At 37.0% G+C, this 13,129-nt stretch overlaps 1 protein-coding gene across 1 annotated transcript; it reads left to right on the top strand.

Annotated features, from left to right (window-relative positions):
- The first annotated feature begins 371 nt into the window (after positions 1-371).
- Positions 372-12,448, top strand: lmln (leishmanolysin-like (metallopeptidase M8 family)). Its single transcript, XM_033987540.2, has 16 exons — positions 372-745; positions 1,353-1,453; positions 1,536-1,566; positions 2,250-2,332; positions 2,461-2,578; positions 2,924-3,102; positions 3,612-3,717; positions 3,885-3,979; positions 5,285-5,402; positions 5,634-5,741; positions 6,099-6,286; positions 6,703-6,835; positions 7,728-7,887; positions 8,611-8,741; positions 9,764-9,974; positions 10,135-12,448. Exons 1-16 carry the CDS (start codon positions 608-610, stop codon positions 10,233-10,235), a joined length of 2,001 nt encoding a protein of 666 aa, XP_033843431.1. The 5' UTR covers positions 372-607; the 3' UTR covers positions 10,236-12,448.
- Positions 12,449-13,129: the final 681 nt, after the last annotated feature.

Here is a 13,129-nt window from a genome sequence, read left to right as displayed (position 1 = left end):
TGTGGAGAATGTTGTATTTATGATTTTGTACTGTTTTGTATGTGAAAATAAATGCAATTGAACCAATGGACCAATCGTGTTTTGTTTTTTTGTTTTTTTTTCCTATTTGGGATTACTACATTACAAGTTGAACAGTGCATAATTGAACAAATATGCAAAAAGTAATAAATATGTAACTTTTTCTAACCATCATGAGCTTTAACAATCTCTAAAATAAACATAAAAACATTAACTTATGAATTAAATCTGTTCCTCTTAAAGTTGTATTACACATATTCAATAAAATCATTTAAACAAGGGAGTAAAATGAAAGAAACAGTAAAAGAGTAGTGTGTGTCCGTCAGTGTTGAGAGTGAGTGATCTTCTCTCGAGAGGATCTAAGGAGCTCGGCTCTGACACTAGCGCCACACCGGGAATCCTCCGGCCTCAGCTCGCCTCATCTCCGCTGTCATTAACCCCATCCCTCCGGTCCTTTTACCTCCAGTGTCATTGCGGGATGCGGGATGTCTTGACCCATCCCGAAAGCGATGTATGGGCCGCGTACGGAGAGGACCGGGCCGGCGGAGAGGGAGCTGCTGACTGGGAGTGATCTAGCCGGGATTGGAGGATGGATCCGCGGCTTACCTGCGATGGGAAGCCGGTGACAGTGTCCTGGATCCTCGGTTCTGCCCTCGTTATTTCCTCCTTGGCTCTTTTTGTGAGCTGTCACGGCACATGCAATCACAAAGTGCCCGCTCCGGATGAAGTAAGTCGCTGTCAGCAGTCGGTAGTCTATAATAAGAACATAATAAGATATTAATACTCCCCTGGCCCTTGACACCTAGCAGGCTAAGCTAACTAGCATGCTAACTCTGCTCCTTATTTATCAACGCTTAGTAACAATTAAAACATTAATTATTGTTGATTGAAATTCCCCCCTATAAATTCACGACCTTTTTATATTTTGTCATTGATAAACTATGTTAATTTTGTCTCGTTATTTAGTTATTTTTGGCAGTATTATCTTCTAATTTCTTTGTAGCATTGAGCCTACTGTTAGACTAAATTGCTATTTATTTCTATTAACAGAACAGGATCCAGATGACAACAACCTTAATTTAACTATTAAAGACTGCTGAACATGAGTATGGTTCTGTTACAATGTTATGTATACTATTTGGACACTTGATTGATCTATTCGTTGCCTCTTTAATACAATAATATCAAATATATGCTTTAAAAATAATTCTACAATTTGAATATGTTGCGCTATAAATAATTGATATTTAATTTTGCAGTTACATCAAACATTAGCATTAGCATTTTTTCATAATGATCCAAAATATTTAGGTCTTTCTGAATTGTTTTTGCAGGTGGTCCATGTCTACCTACAGCATGAGCGTTTGACAAAGAGAAGTTCTGATGACAATCTTCAACTGAGAATAAAAATCATTTACGACTACAGCGTTGATCAGTGAGATATTAACTATATTAACTATATTGTTTTCAGTGTAAGTTCATTCGAATTGGTTTAAGTCTGTCTTTCTTATGTCCAGGCTCTCTGCAGACAAGAGGAGACTGGTTAAAGTGAGTGGACATCTTGACATATACTTAGACCTGTCACAATAACAAATTTTGAAGCACAATATATTGCTACAGAGAAATTTTTGCAATAAACGGTAATACTGAAACTACTTTATGCCATTAGTTAAGATTTAAATAATGCAAGACAATTCCAGTACCCCATTAATGAATCAGGGACAGGCATGATCCGTCTGAATCCTATCGTATTGTTACAAAAATACCCCGAATCTTCCCACTTTTGCAAAAAAAAGTACTCATGATAAATATTTAGGCCCAAAATATGTTGTTCCAGCTTTCATATATTGAACGTCGATATAGTAACAGACCTAACTATACAACATGCGTTTAAAAGAGCTAATATTTTAAGTACCATTAGATCAAAGTGCTATAGTACCGTTTATCTCTGCTTTTAAAAAATAAACTAAATATTTTAAACATACTTTGAATAGATCATAGCAAAGTGTGCGGAGATTTTTATATAGATTAAGTATAGCTAGTGAAACAGAGGCTGTAAACTGTTTTTGTGGCAATTTTTTAAGGATAGAAATACAGTTTTTTTTTCTCTTCCAAGTGAAAAATATTGTGGCCGTGGCAGGTCGAACAGAATAAAATCTTTACAACCTTTGTCCAGAATTTAAAACTTTGTTCTTGTTTTAAGTCATATAATTCTATATATCTTGTTTTAGGATAAGCTGTTTCCTCAGGCCATTGACTACTTACAGAGGGCCTTCAGCGTCAGACAGAGAGTGGGACTAGTGCTTCTCAGCAGGTAAAAAAATGTCTGCTCCATCAAAGGTAGAAAAACAACACACTATACAAAATGAACATGTATATGTTAAATGAAAGTGCTGTTTCTAAAATAAATATTGAATTAAACCCTCCCCCTATAATCTGCAGACAATGTGCCACAAACCAGTATCTGAGGAAGAGAGATGACCCTCACCGATACTGTCAGGGTGCCTGTGCAGAGGTCACCAAATGTGGACCTGTTGTTGTCCCACAACACCACCTACAGGTCAGTGAAAGAAACAGACATGGCTGGATTAAGCTGCTAGTACTAGAGATGATGACTCAGTGCTTGAGTTATTAAAATTCTCACCTTCCAGCAAGAAGGTTCTAGTTTCAACTGCTGGGCCTTTCTGTGTCAAGTTTGCATTTCTCCCTGTCTGTGGGTGAGTTTCCTCTGGACAATCCGGTTTCCCCCATCGACCCAAAACTTGCACAATAGCTAAAATCCTCCAGCTAAGGTAGTCCTGACCAAAAAGTATCTCAAAATCTGAGTCCCTGGGTGCTGCAGAACTTCAGAAAGTTATTTCGAATACCGGCCCTTAAATGTGTGTCTTCTGTATTGTCTTTGCAGCAGTGTAAGGTGTGCAGCGAGTCGGGTAAGTCCTGTGGTCCCTCTGGACCGGCTGATGGTTCTGGGGTGGAGGACTCAGACTTTGTGCTGTATGTGAGTGGCATCACCACCGAGCGTTGTGGCCAGGAGAACATCGTCGCCTACGCCGCCTACTGCCAACTGGAGGCACAACTTGACCGGTGAGAAATGCATCCTGCAAAACTGCCTTGAAATTTGGATTCTTCCATGTTTCGCCTCCAATAAATGTTTGCTCTTGCTCTGTGTTGGTGTAGAGCACAAAGACCATATTACTGTACTTGGTGTTGTTTATTTCAATAATTGATTTGTTGTTTTTACCCTGATACTTGTGTTGACTTAACACTAAAATGTCACAAGTAATTCAAGAAACAATTTCATATTAAATACTGATTCCACAGTGATAATAAAACAATAGAATAGTTTTTTTAACACACAGTAATAGTAGTTTCTTTAATGTTAATGCATGAGCTTATACTAGTTCACAATTGACATTTTTTCACCAGTACTGCCACTAACTACATCTACTACTTTCAAGTCTAGTTTTAGTATTTATTAGTACCTGGATATTGTTTTTAATTTGACAACTCTATAACCATATAATTCAATAGACACATGGTCATAATTGTATCTAGCTAATGCTACTGCTAATGTGTTGATTTTCTGTCCACAGACCCATAGCTGGCTACGCTAACCTGTGTCCAGCCATGATCTCGTCTCAGCCACAGGAGTTTGAAGGAATGTTGTCCACCGTGAAACATGAGATTATACACGCCCTGGTCAGTACACCTGCCTCTCTGTACAGAGATTGTGGGTTAAACACCTGACCTCTTTGAGGAAAGTGAGAATGTCCTCCCTGTGTTATTGTGGCAGAGTGGTTTTCCTGTTTCCCCCTCTCAGTATGGAAGTTGTGGGTTAGTCTCCTGATCTCTCTTTGTTTGTACAGGGTTTTTCCGCAGGTCTTTTTGCTTTCTTCCACGATGATGAGGGCAGACCGCTGACTCCTCGATTTGCTAGTGGGCTGCCTCCCTTCAATGAGACGTGAGTTAGAACCCCAAGTTATACAGTTAGAGACAATAACTTTACAAATGTGACAAATGTATATGGTACTGCATTATTCATGTAAATAACTACGTAAATGTAAAATGAAAACTTTACAAAATGCAGACAGAGGGTGCAGTGTATGTTTTTATTCAAACTGGGGACTTACACTCTTGACATTAAGATAAAAACATGTAAATGCATTAATTTAAAAGGGTGCACCAAAATATCGATATATTGTGAATAATTTATTGATACAGTGTTGATATCGGGGGTGCTGTATCTATATCAGCAAAGGCGTATATGCATGCCATGATATTCAGTCACATATCTTACTGCTATACCACATGGTCTCATACATCAGAGTCCATCCTGAAGCCCCTAAAGTCCCTCTTCAAAAAAACATTGGAAACACTGGACAAAAAGCCTCTACAGTATCACTATTGTAATATCTTAAGTAAATATAATACTCTGGATCTTGAAAGTTATCAGGTATTTATGGATGCTTGCCTTATTTTTAAAGTTTTAAATGGACTTGCTCCTCCACCATTAATGGATTTTATAAGTAAAAAAACGACTGACCGAGTTAATACCAGAGCATTGACCAGAGTAGACTGTGACGTACAGAGACGCAGGACCAAATTTGGCCAAATGGTGACGTCTATCAGAGGATCACAGTCATGGAACACATTACCAGCCCATGTCAGGAACTGTGGGTCCTTTTCAACCTTCAAGAACACTCTGAAACATTGGTTGAAAAATAGTCAAACATGCTCACACATCTAGATTTTTTTTTTGTGTGTTTTTTTTGGGGGGGGGCATCTTAAACTCAGAATATGGTCTATTGTGGTTCACTTGTTGTCATGTCTATGTGCACTTTTGTCTCATCTGTGTGTTTCTCTAAATGTTCTGTTTCTGACCTGCCTTAGGACAACGGATGTAAAGTAGCTATTGTGCTAATTCCGGCATATTTACATTGATGCTGTTTGTTGACATGTTGATTAATATGCACTGTCCTAATTAAAATAAATAAATAAAATAAATATAGTGCCATAAGCCTTTTAAGTAAGAAATAAATGTAGTGTCTTTTATGTAGTGTAAAATATTGTTAGGGAGGCCCTATACCATCTTTGCATCAATAGGGGACAGACTTTGGCTAGTGTATTATGCAACAAGCACATTTGAGTGAATAAGCTCTACTCAAAAACGGGTATATGATTTGAATCACCTTATGCCACATTTGGTATATAAATTCTTCTACACATGTGGAAGGACTTGATCACGTTGTTTCCTTGTTTCTTGTAGTCTGGGCCTGTACCAGTGGAGTGAGGCCGTGATCCGGAGAGTGACTCGACTGTGGAACACCAGAGGAGAAAGAATGCTGCAGCACCAGGTCCATGTGCTCGTCACCCCCAGAGTCAGGGTGAGACACTGCCCTTCTGATTTATACTTACTCTTACTCTTACTGAACTTATACCACACTCAGAGAGGAATCCAAAGATAACTGCAATACTTTAAGATTCCACATTGTGCCTCAAAACTGCAAAACTAGCTCTGTGTTGTTTAATGCTTACTTGTCTGTGCTTTACTCATAATCATATTGTTTGTGAGTAAAACAGACAGTGTTTTTTCATTTGTTTTGATGTAATTCTAGGAGGAGGCGCGGAGACACTTCAACTGTCCCATTCTGGAGGGGATGGAGCTGGAGAACCAGGGAGGAACCGGTACTGAACTGAACCACTGGGAGAAGAGGCTGTTGGAGGTAGCCATCTTTGATTTCAGGCTGTGTTTGTGAATGAATGTGAAAAAGTTAATTTATTTCAAACATGCAAACTCATGTCACAAATAATGACGTCACAAGAGCACAAGTCACAGATAAAAATGAAAGACATACAAAGGCTACAGAGCTGCACATTTATATGTCCAATATTGAGTCAGAAATATAAATTAATATATTGCTAATGTGTGCATTATGTCACCATGGTAACTGCTGAACATTCCTCCATAGACATACATGCTTTCCCTCCCCAGTGATGTTATTGCAAAATATCAGTAGATGATAATAGTTAAATATATACATTGTAAAAAAAAATAATTAAATGTTGTACTTTCTGTGCAGAACGAGGCGATGACCGGCTCACACACTCAGAATCGTGTGTTTTCGCGGCTCACTCTCGCGCTCATGGAGGACAGCGGCTGGTACAGAGCCAACTACAGCTTGGCCCAGAGGCTGGACTGGGGACGAGGTCTGGGCTGTGACTTTGTGATGAAGAGTTGCAAGTTCTGGATGGACAACCAGAGAGAGAGGTGAGGAGGACTGATAATCCATAAAAGATAATGAGAATATGATGTCTTCTGTAGAGAACTAAATTTTCCTGTTTAAAACCTTCTAACCTCTACAAACATGTTCTGAAAGGCTTATCATTAGTTTAAAGTTCAGATCTCAGTCTTCCTTCAAATGTTAATGCTCCCGGGGATATATTTGTCCAAAAAAGTGCAAATATCAAGCTTTCCTAAATGGTTCAATCCTAGTCAAGAGATAGATTGTGAATGCTTCGTTGGAGGTTGTGATGGGTGATTTTGACAAAAATTTAGGAACAGGATTATCTCCTTACAATAATGGTAATACGAAACACCTGCTCTCCACTGGTGTTTGACATCGTGTTGTAATCAGGAAGTGTGTACTGTATTGCTACTGTTTTGATGTTACTTATTTGTTGTAGGAGACATTCGGTGACTCCGTTCTGTGACACGGTGCGGGCGTCTCCTCTGCAGCTCACTTGTCGACAGGACCAACTTGCCGTGGCCGTGTGCAACCTACAGAAGTACCCCCAGGAACTGCCACAGGAGTACCAGGTATTAGATTCCAAAAACCTTAATTTTGTCTCCTGTTAACATTCACAACTTTTGTTCTTTTGAAGGGCCCATATTACTCTATTTCTGATCAATTTTATAATGTTTCCTCATTAAAAAACATACCTGAAGTTATATTTTGATTCAACCACACATGTTTAACACTGAGACACATATTTAGACTGAGTTCTTCTCTCAAAAGGAAAATACTCTGATCCACTTTATGATGTCATGTGGTAATACAGGAAGTGCTCCACTGTATTTTTTGAAACTTTATACACCTTCATAAGATCATTTGGATGATTTTAGCCCTAGAATTGCCTATCTCTACTGAAGTAAAGTTAAAGGGTAGCTGTTAACTTGGAAACTACAACTACATGACATCACAGGGTGGAACAGAGCATTTTGAGCTTTGGAGATGTAGACAGACTAATAAGCCATGATTACTCAAACATGCGTGAATAAAGCAAAACACTACTAAGGGTATGTTTTTGAGGAGGTAACAACATTATAATTTGGCTAACAAGAATCAATTTTGTGTAATACAGGTCCTTTAAGTTTTTTGGTTCACACATTTGCCATATTAATCCTAAGTCCTTTCCATTGTACCACTTTATAATAATTACACCTTAGTAGAGGCTGAACAAAGACTTCACTATTAACAAATACTTTATTAAGCTTAATAATTTAAATGATGTAGTTATTAAGTAGTTATTAAAGTAGTTAAATAGTTATTAAACCTGAATCATTTTAATAAGCTACTTTTTCATTATGAATTAAGTCTTTGTTCATACTTTATTCTATTCTCTTTATCCATATTTATATGTGGCGATTGTGCAAGGCTGAATGTCTCCTTTGAGTGATTGCAAACTGTTAACTTTGATTGTGTGGTCAGTATTTTGATCAGATCCCGGACGTTGCCACAGAGGAGTTGTCATATTTTGGAGGAGCCGTGGAGATCGCAGACTTCTGTCCTTTCAGCCAAGAGTTCAGCTGGCACCTGAGCGGAGAATACCAGAGGAACTCATACTGCCGCGTCACTGAAAACCAACCAGGTCTCTGTGATTTCATGATTTGGTGAAATTAGCTATTTAGTGCCGCTCTTGAAGAAGCAATTAAAAAGTGTAATGCAGTTTACGTCTAGGTAGTAGATTATAGCGGCAACAGAATACAGGTTCTTAAAGGGCCCGTATTACGCTATTTTCTTATCTATATTATAATGTTTCCCCATCACAAACATACCCGGAGTTCTGTTTTGTTTCAATCACACATTTGTTCCACCTTGTGATGTCATGTGGTAAAGAAGTTCTCCACTGTGTTTTTAAACTGCCAATCTCTGCTGAACAAAATGTAAAAGGTTGCTGTTAACTTGAAAACTACCAGTTCATGACATCAGAGACAGATTTAATAACAAAAGGTTACTCAAACATGTATGAATGAAGCAAAACACAAGTCCAGATTTTTGATGAGGTAAAGCCCTTCCACCTTGGTGTAAAGCTCGAACTTGGCCTAAAGTTCACATTGCATAATATAGGACTTTTATAGAACCATGAGTTGTGAATGAAGGAGGACTAAGTCAATATTTGTGTTTATTTTATATATTAAAGATTAATTCAGAGAGAGAAAACAAAATATTTCAGTGATCAAATGGAGCACACAAAAACACATTCTTGTTATTATATTCAGACAATTAAAAAAAATATATAATTTTTTGCCAATGTCTCACTCCTCTTTTCCATCTTTTTAATTTTGATTACCTCATTGGTTTGCCTGTGCAGACTGGTGGAGGAACTACGGAGCCGAGCAGTACGGCCCTGAGTCTGTGTGTCTGTACCAGAAGTCTGCGTTTGTGATGGAGCAGTGCACCAGGAAGATGAGCTACCCAGACTGGGGCTCCGGCTGCTACAAGGTACAACAGGCTTTAGGCTGACTTTAGTACCCAGACATCGTGATGCGGGGTGGGCTGGGTCAGAGAAAGCCAAAATTGTGGCCTCCCTAATACACAGCCAAGTCTCCAGTGAGAGTGAATAGTGTTCTATGTCTGATGCTGCGCTCCAAACTAAGATGACACTTACTGGTGAAAATTGCTTTTGGTCTAGAATGGTCATTAGAGACTCATAAACGCTCTATAACGCATGCTGCTCTATAACATTTTTTTTATTCTATGTTATGTTCATTTTTTAAATTCTATGTTCTGAGATAAAGAGAAATACTCATATTGTGTTCTCTTCCCATAAAGAAGGGCATTATGGGCCATTTTCTGTTGCATAACTCCCACATTCGCAGTTAAACGTAATTTCATAAAAGGTGGGGTTATATTTCACTACATGTATGGAAGCCTCTGCTGTCAACTATGATGTTTTATGTTCAGTAATCTTGGATGAATTAAGTTTGTATTTGTTTAATTATAGCAATTAGGCTTGTCACGATAATTACTATATCGACTTATCGTTCCGCATTTGAAGGCTGGAACAATATTTTTTTGTGGTCATTTATTATGTGTACATTTTGTGTAAATTTTTGGTTACTTTTTGGCTACATGATAAGATTTAAGCCGTTAAAGGTTGAATTAAAAACTTCTATGACTCATTACACGACTAAAGTTTTTCATTCTGCTGTTTATTTATTGCAGCTCCTGATTTAACAATATCATACATTTAGACATGTTTTTTGGTATAAAGCTGCTCTTGGGTTATTGTGTCCGTGGCATAAATTACTTTCAATATTATCGTTTATTGTCTATATTTACTTCAGCAATATATCGCACTTAAAAATGTACATACATACATACATTTCTTGGCCTTAATATAAGTTAACAGCACATATTGGTTATCTGCTACAGTAAAAAAAAGAAAAATCCATATTGGACCTTACCTTTTGTCTATTTTTAAAGAAATCCAAACCCTTCACTAATCCGTCTTTCTGCTGCAGGTGTCTTGCTCTCCTCAGGGCCTGGTGGTTCACGTCCACAGCCGTTCGTACCTCTGCCTCAGAAAAGGGCAGCCTCTCAGTGTGAGCGTCAAAGCCAATGATTGGGTTTATAACGGCGTCCTCCTCTGCCCAGACTGCCTCGACTTCTGTGACCTCTGCCCTCTGCCCCACCAGATCCCGCCCACCAACACCTCCAGGAGCAACCCCATTGGTCAGTTTTAGTTCAATTTTGTATAGCACAATTTGTACACAATGTCATTCGAAGTGTTTTGCAGAGTAAGAAAGACAATAAAATCAAAATCACAATAAATATCATTTCCAAGTTGGTCAATATTTATCAATTGTATCTTTTGTATCTTTATATCTTTCAGATCCTTGCTCGAGTTCGGCAGGTTTGGTCACCACTCTCTGGCTCTTGATGCTCAATCTGCTCCCTCTAGTGGCCGGACTGCTGCTTTGCCACTGTAGCTGATAGACGTTCACAGGTAGCCAAGACCATAAGAACTGCTGCCATTTTAAACTCTTCAATGTAGCAAACTCCTGAGACTCAAAACTGCAAATTTTTCAAGTTTTTGGTCTTTTGGCTATTTCTATTTCTCAGGACCCCTGCCACAATTTCTTCATCTAAAAGGACTGTTACTTACTATTTCAAGGACTTTCAAGGAGTTTCAAGGACTTTTTTTTGCTAAAGCCGTATATTGACTTTTATTTATTTGGACCAAGATGAAGGAACGCATACTATCTCATTTCTTTTTAAGACTCTTGTGAAGATCACTTTTGGGTAATATGTTGAACTTAGGAAGCTAATTAGATGAGTGGTGAGATGTATTCATTTAAAAAAACTTACATATTTAATTTTTTCTTCCAAATATTTAATTCTTAGATCAGTTAATGCAGGGATGGAGTGCAAATACAGATAGTCTCTCATTTTTAAGTCATACAAAATTGTTGGTTTCATATTGGATCAATATTACGATACATTTTCTTTTATTACTTGTATCAGACCGAAATAAAAATAACTAGTCTTACCCATCACAACAATAAGTCTAATAATTAAGGAAAAAACATTTAATAACACAATACTGAAGAATATATAGTTTTCTTTTTCTCTTCACCTGCACCGCAAAATCGGATTGTAGTCTGATTTCTGGAATTTTAAGATTCCTCAATGACAGAATCTGATGTGAATAATCAAAAGGTGATCTGGCTTTTACATGTCATTTAAATAACCTTATAACTCAAAAAAATCTGTATCAATCAGATTTTGAGTGCTCATGTAACCACAGCCATTGAAATGTTTCCTTTTAACCATTTTGAGCCAAGGTTGTGATACTTAACATATTCTTGTGTATGTCTAATACTGGATGTGATCTACTCTTTAACTTAAACTTAAAGCAGGTCTAAAAAATCCCAAAATGATTGTTATTGAAGATCAAATTTGTAGCATTTAATATAATTTAGTCCATTATTAAAATCTACTGATAAGGCCACAGTACTGTATTGACATTGCACTGCAGTAGATCGATGGTGCTCTTGATTCAAATTTGTGTAGAACATTTTTATAGTAATGTATCTTGAGATTAACTTACTGCAGGTATTGATGCAGTAAGAATGGCAGCTTTAATCAAGTTTTCAAACTATATTTAGTTTATGTTGTGTTCCTCATATAGAATAATGAGCCTCCATTCATGCAGCTTAAAATCATTGCTTAAACCCCCGTTTTCAGTGTATTTAACATATACTAAATATATTTTGAGTATATTTTCTCTCCTCTTAGCTTGTTTTTAAAGGGGTGTTATGCAGAATTTATTTATTTGAAGCTACCACATCATACCTACCATAGTCTAATGATCTCTTCCGGGCCCTATTCAAACCCTCCTTATGATTAGCTGTAAGATTCTGTCCAATGCTCAGCCCACAGACCTACGTCTATGCTCTCACATGGCCATTTCCCATAAATATACAAAAGCAGGATTAAAAACACAAATTTTAATGTTGCTTTTGGCAATATCGCATTTTCAAAATGATAAAAGGCAATATGGTGACCTAAATATGTTATGTGTGCCACCTGGAAGTCATTTTCAGTCTGTGTAAACATATATCAGGATGCCCTCAAGCGGCTTCATTTCAGGTTTATCTGGGTAAAATTTTGTAAAATCTCATGTTCAGGGGCCTTTTGTGTTCTAAACAACTAATCAATTAATTGATAGACTCATGCTAGATTAATTGATTACCAAAATAATCGTTAGTTGCAGCCCTAATAATGTGACACTGTTCCATTTTGTTTACTATCGTAGCTCTATAACTGCAGATTTTTTTTTATTTTCAACATTTTAAGGCTAAAAGTTCTTTGTTTACTTTTGCAAATGCAGTTATTATATTATTGTCATTAATTTATTGCTTTATTGTACTATACGCTTAATAGAAATGTGACTGTTCTTTACCTGATGTAAAAACATGAAAATATGAAGTTGAATGTTTTCTTTTTAAAATCTGTTATGGCAGCCAGTTTTGCACTGAAGGTCCTGGATGACCATGTACGCTGACTAGGAAAGTGGATTGTTATATACAATTTTTTTCTTTATTTATTGTAATAATGTTTTGTTTGTTTTTTTAGTAATGCTTTTAAATTTCTCAAGATGACTCCGAAATTTGTCTATCAAAATAAATGCTATCTGTAAATTTACATGGTCATTTTTTTCTTTTTTCTTTTTTTTGATAATTATAACTATCACTATTATTCTTTATGTGCATCTCCCAGTTGGTTTTATTTTTGATCATTTGCCTTGATGAATTTGTTCTGTATGTCACTTTATTAATAACAGTACATTGTGGATACGGTTTTACCATAGACTGTATAAAGAAGTGGACTTATATATATTTTAACGGTTTTACATTTCTACCTAATGAATACACTTGGACATATACTACTTTTTAATCCCCACAATTGCCAGAAAAATTGCAATGAGATTATTTTCCAAAATGATGCAGCCCTAGTTCTAAAACCCAGGGATAGTAGCGAAATGACCAAATTGACCAAAAGGAGCTTATTCTGTTCTGTCTTGAGACGTAGATGTAGGATTCTGGTCCATCAATAGTGACAGCTTTATGTGTCTTCCTATGTCCTGGTGCATATGACAGGTCACACCACACAATACACTAAAACATGGAGCTATTATATTCAAGATAATGCAAAAAATGTAATCTAGTTTTCTTTATTTTGAACATTTTGGTGAGGTTTATATTTTTACTTCCTGGTTTGTACATGGCAAATGGGACAGACATGAGTACAGATAATTCTTTAACTGTTACCTAGCAACCTGTAAACAAGGGCCAAAGCTGGTCTAATTTACACAGTAATTATTA

This window comes from Periophthalmus magnuspinnatus, chromosome 21, assembly GCF_009829125.3.
Source record: "Periophthalmus magnuspinnatus isolate fPerMag1 chromosome 21, fPerMag1.2.pri, whole genome shotgun sequence".
NCBI lineage: Eukaryota > Metazoa > Chordata > Actinopteri > Gobiiformes > Gobiidae > Periophthalmus > Periophthalmus magnuspinnatus.
The sequence above is the reverse complement of the archived record's forward strand: the minus strand, read 5'-3'. Positions and strand labels throughout refer to the sequence as shown.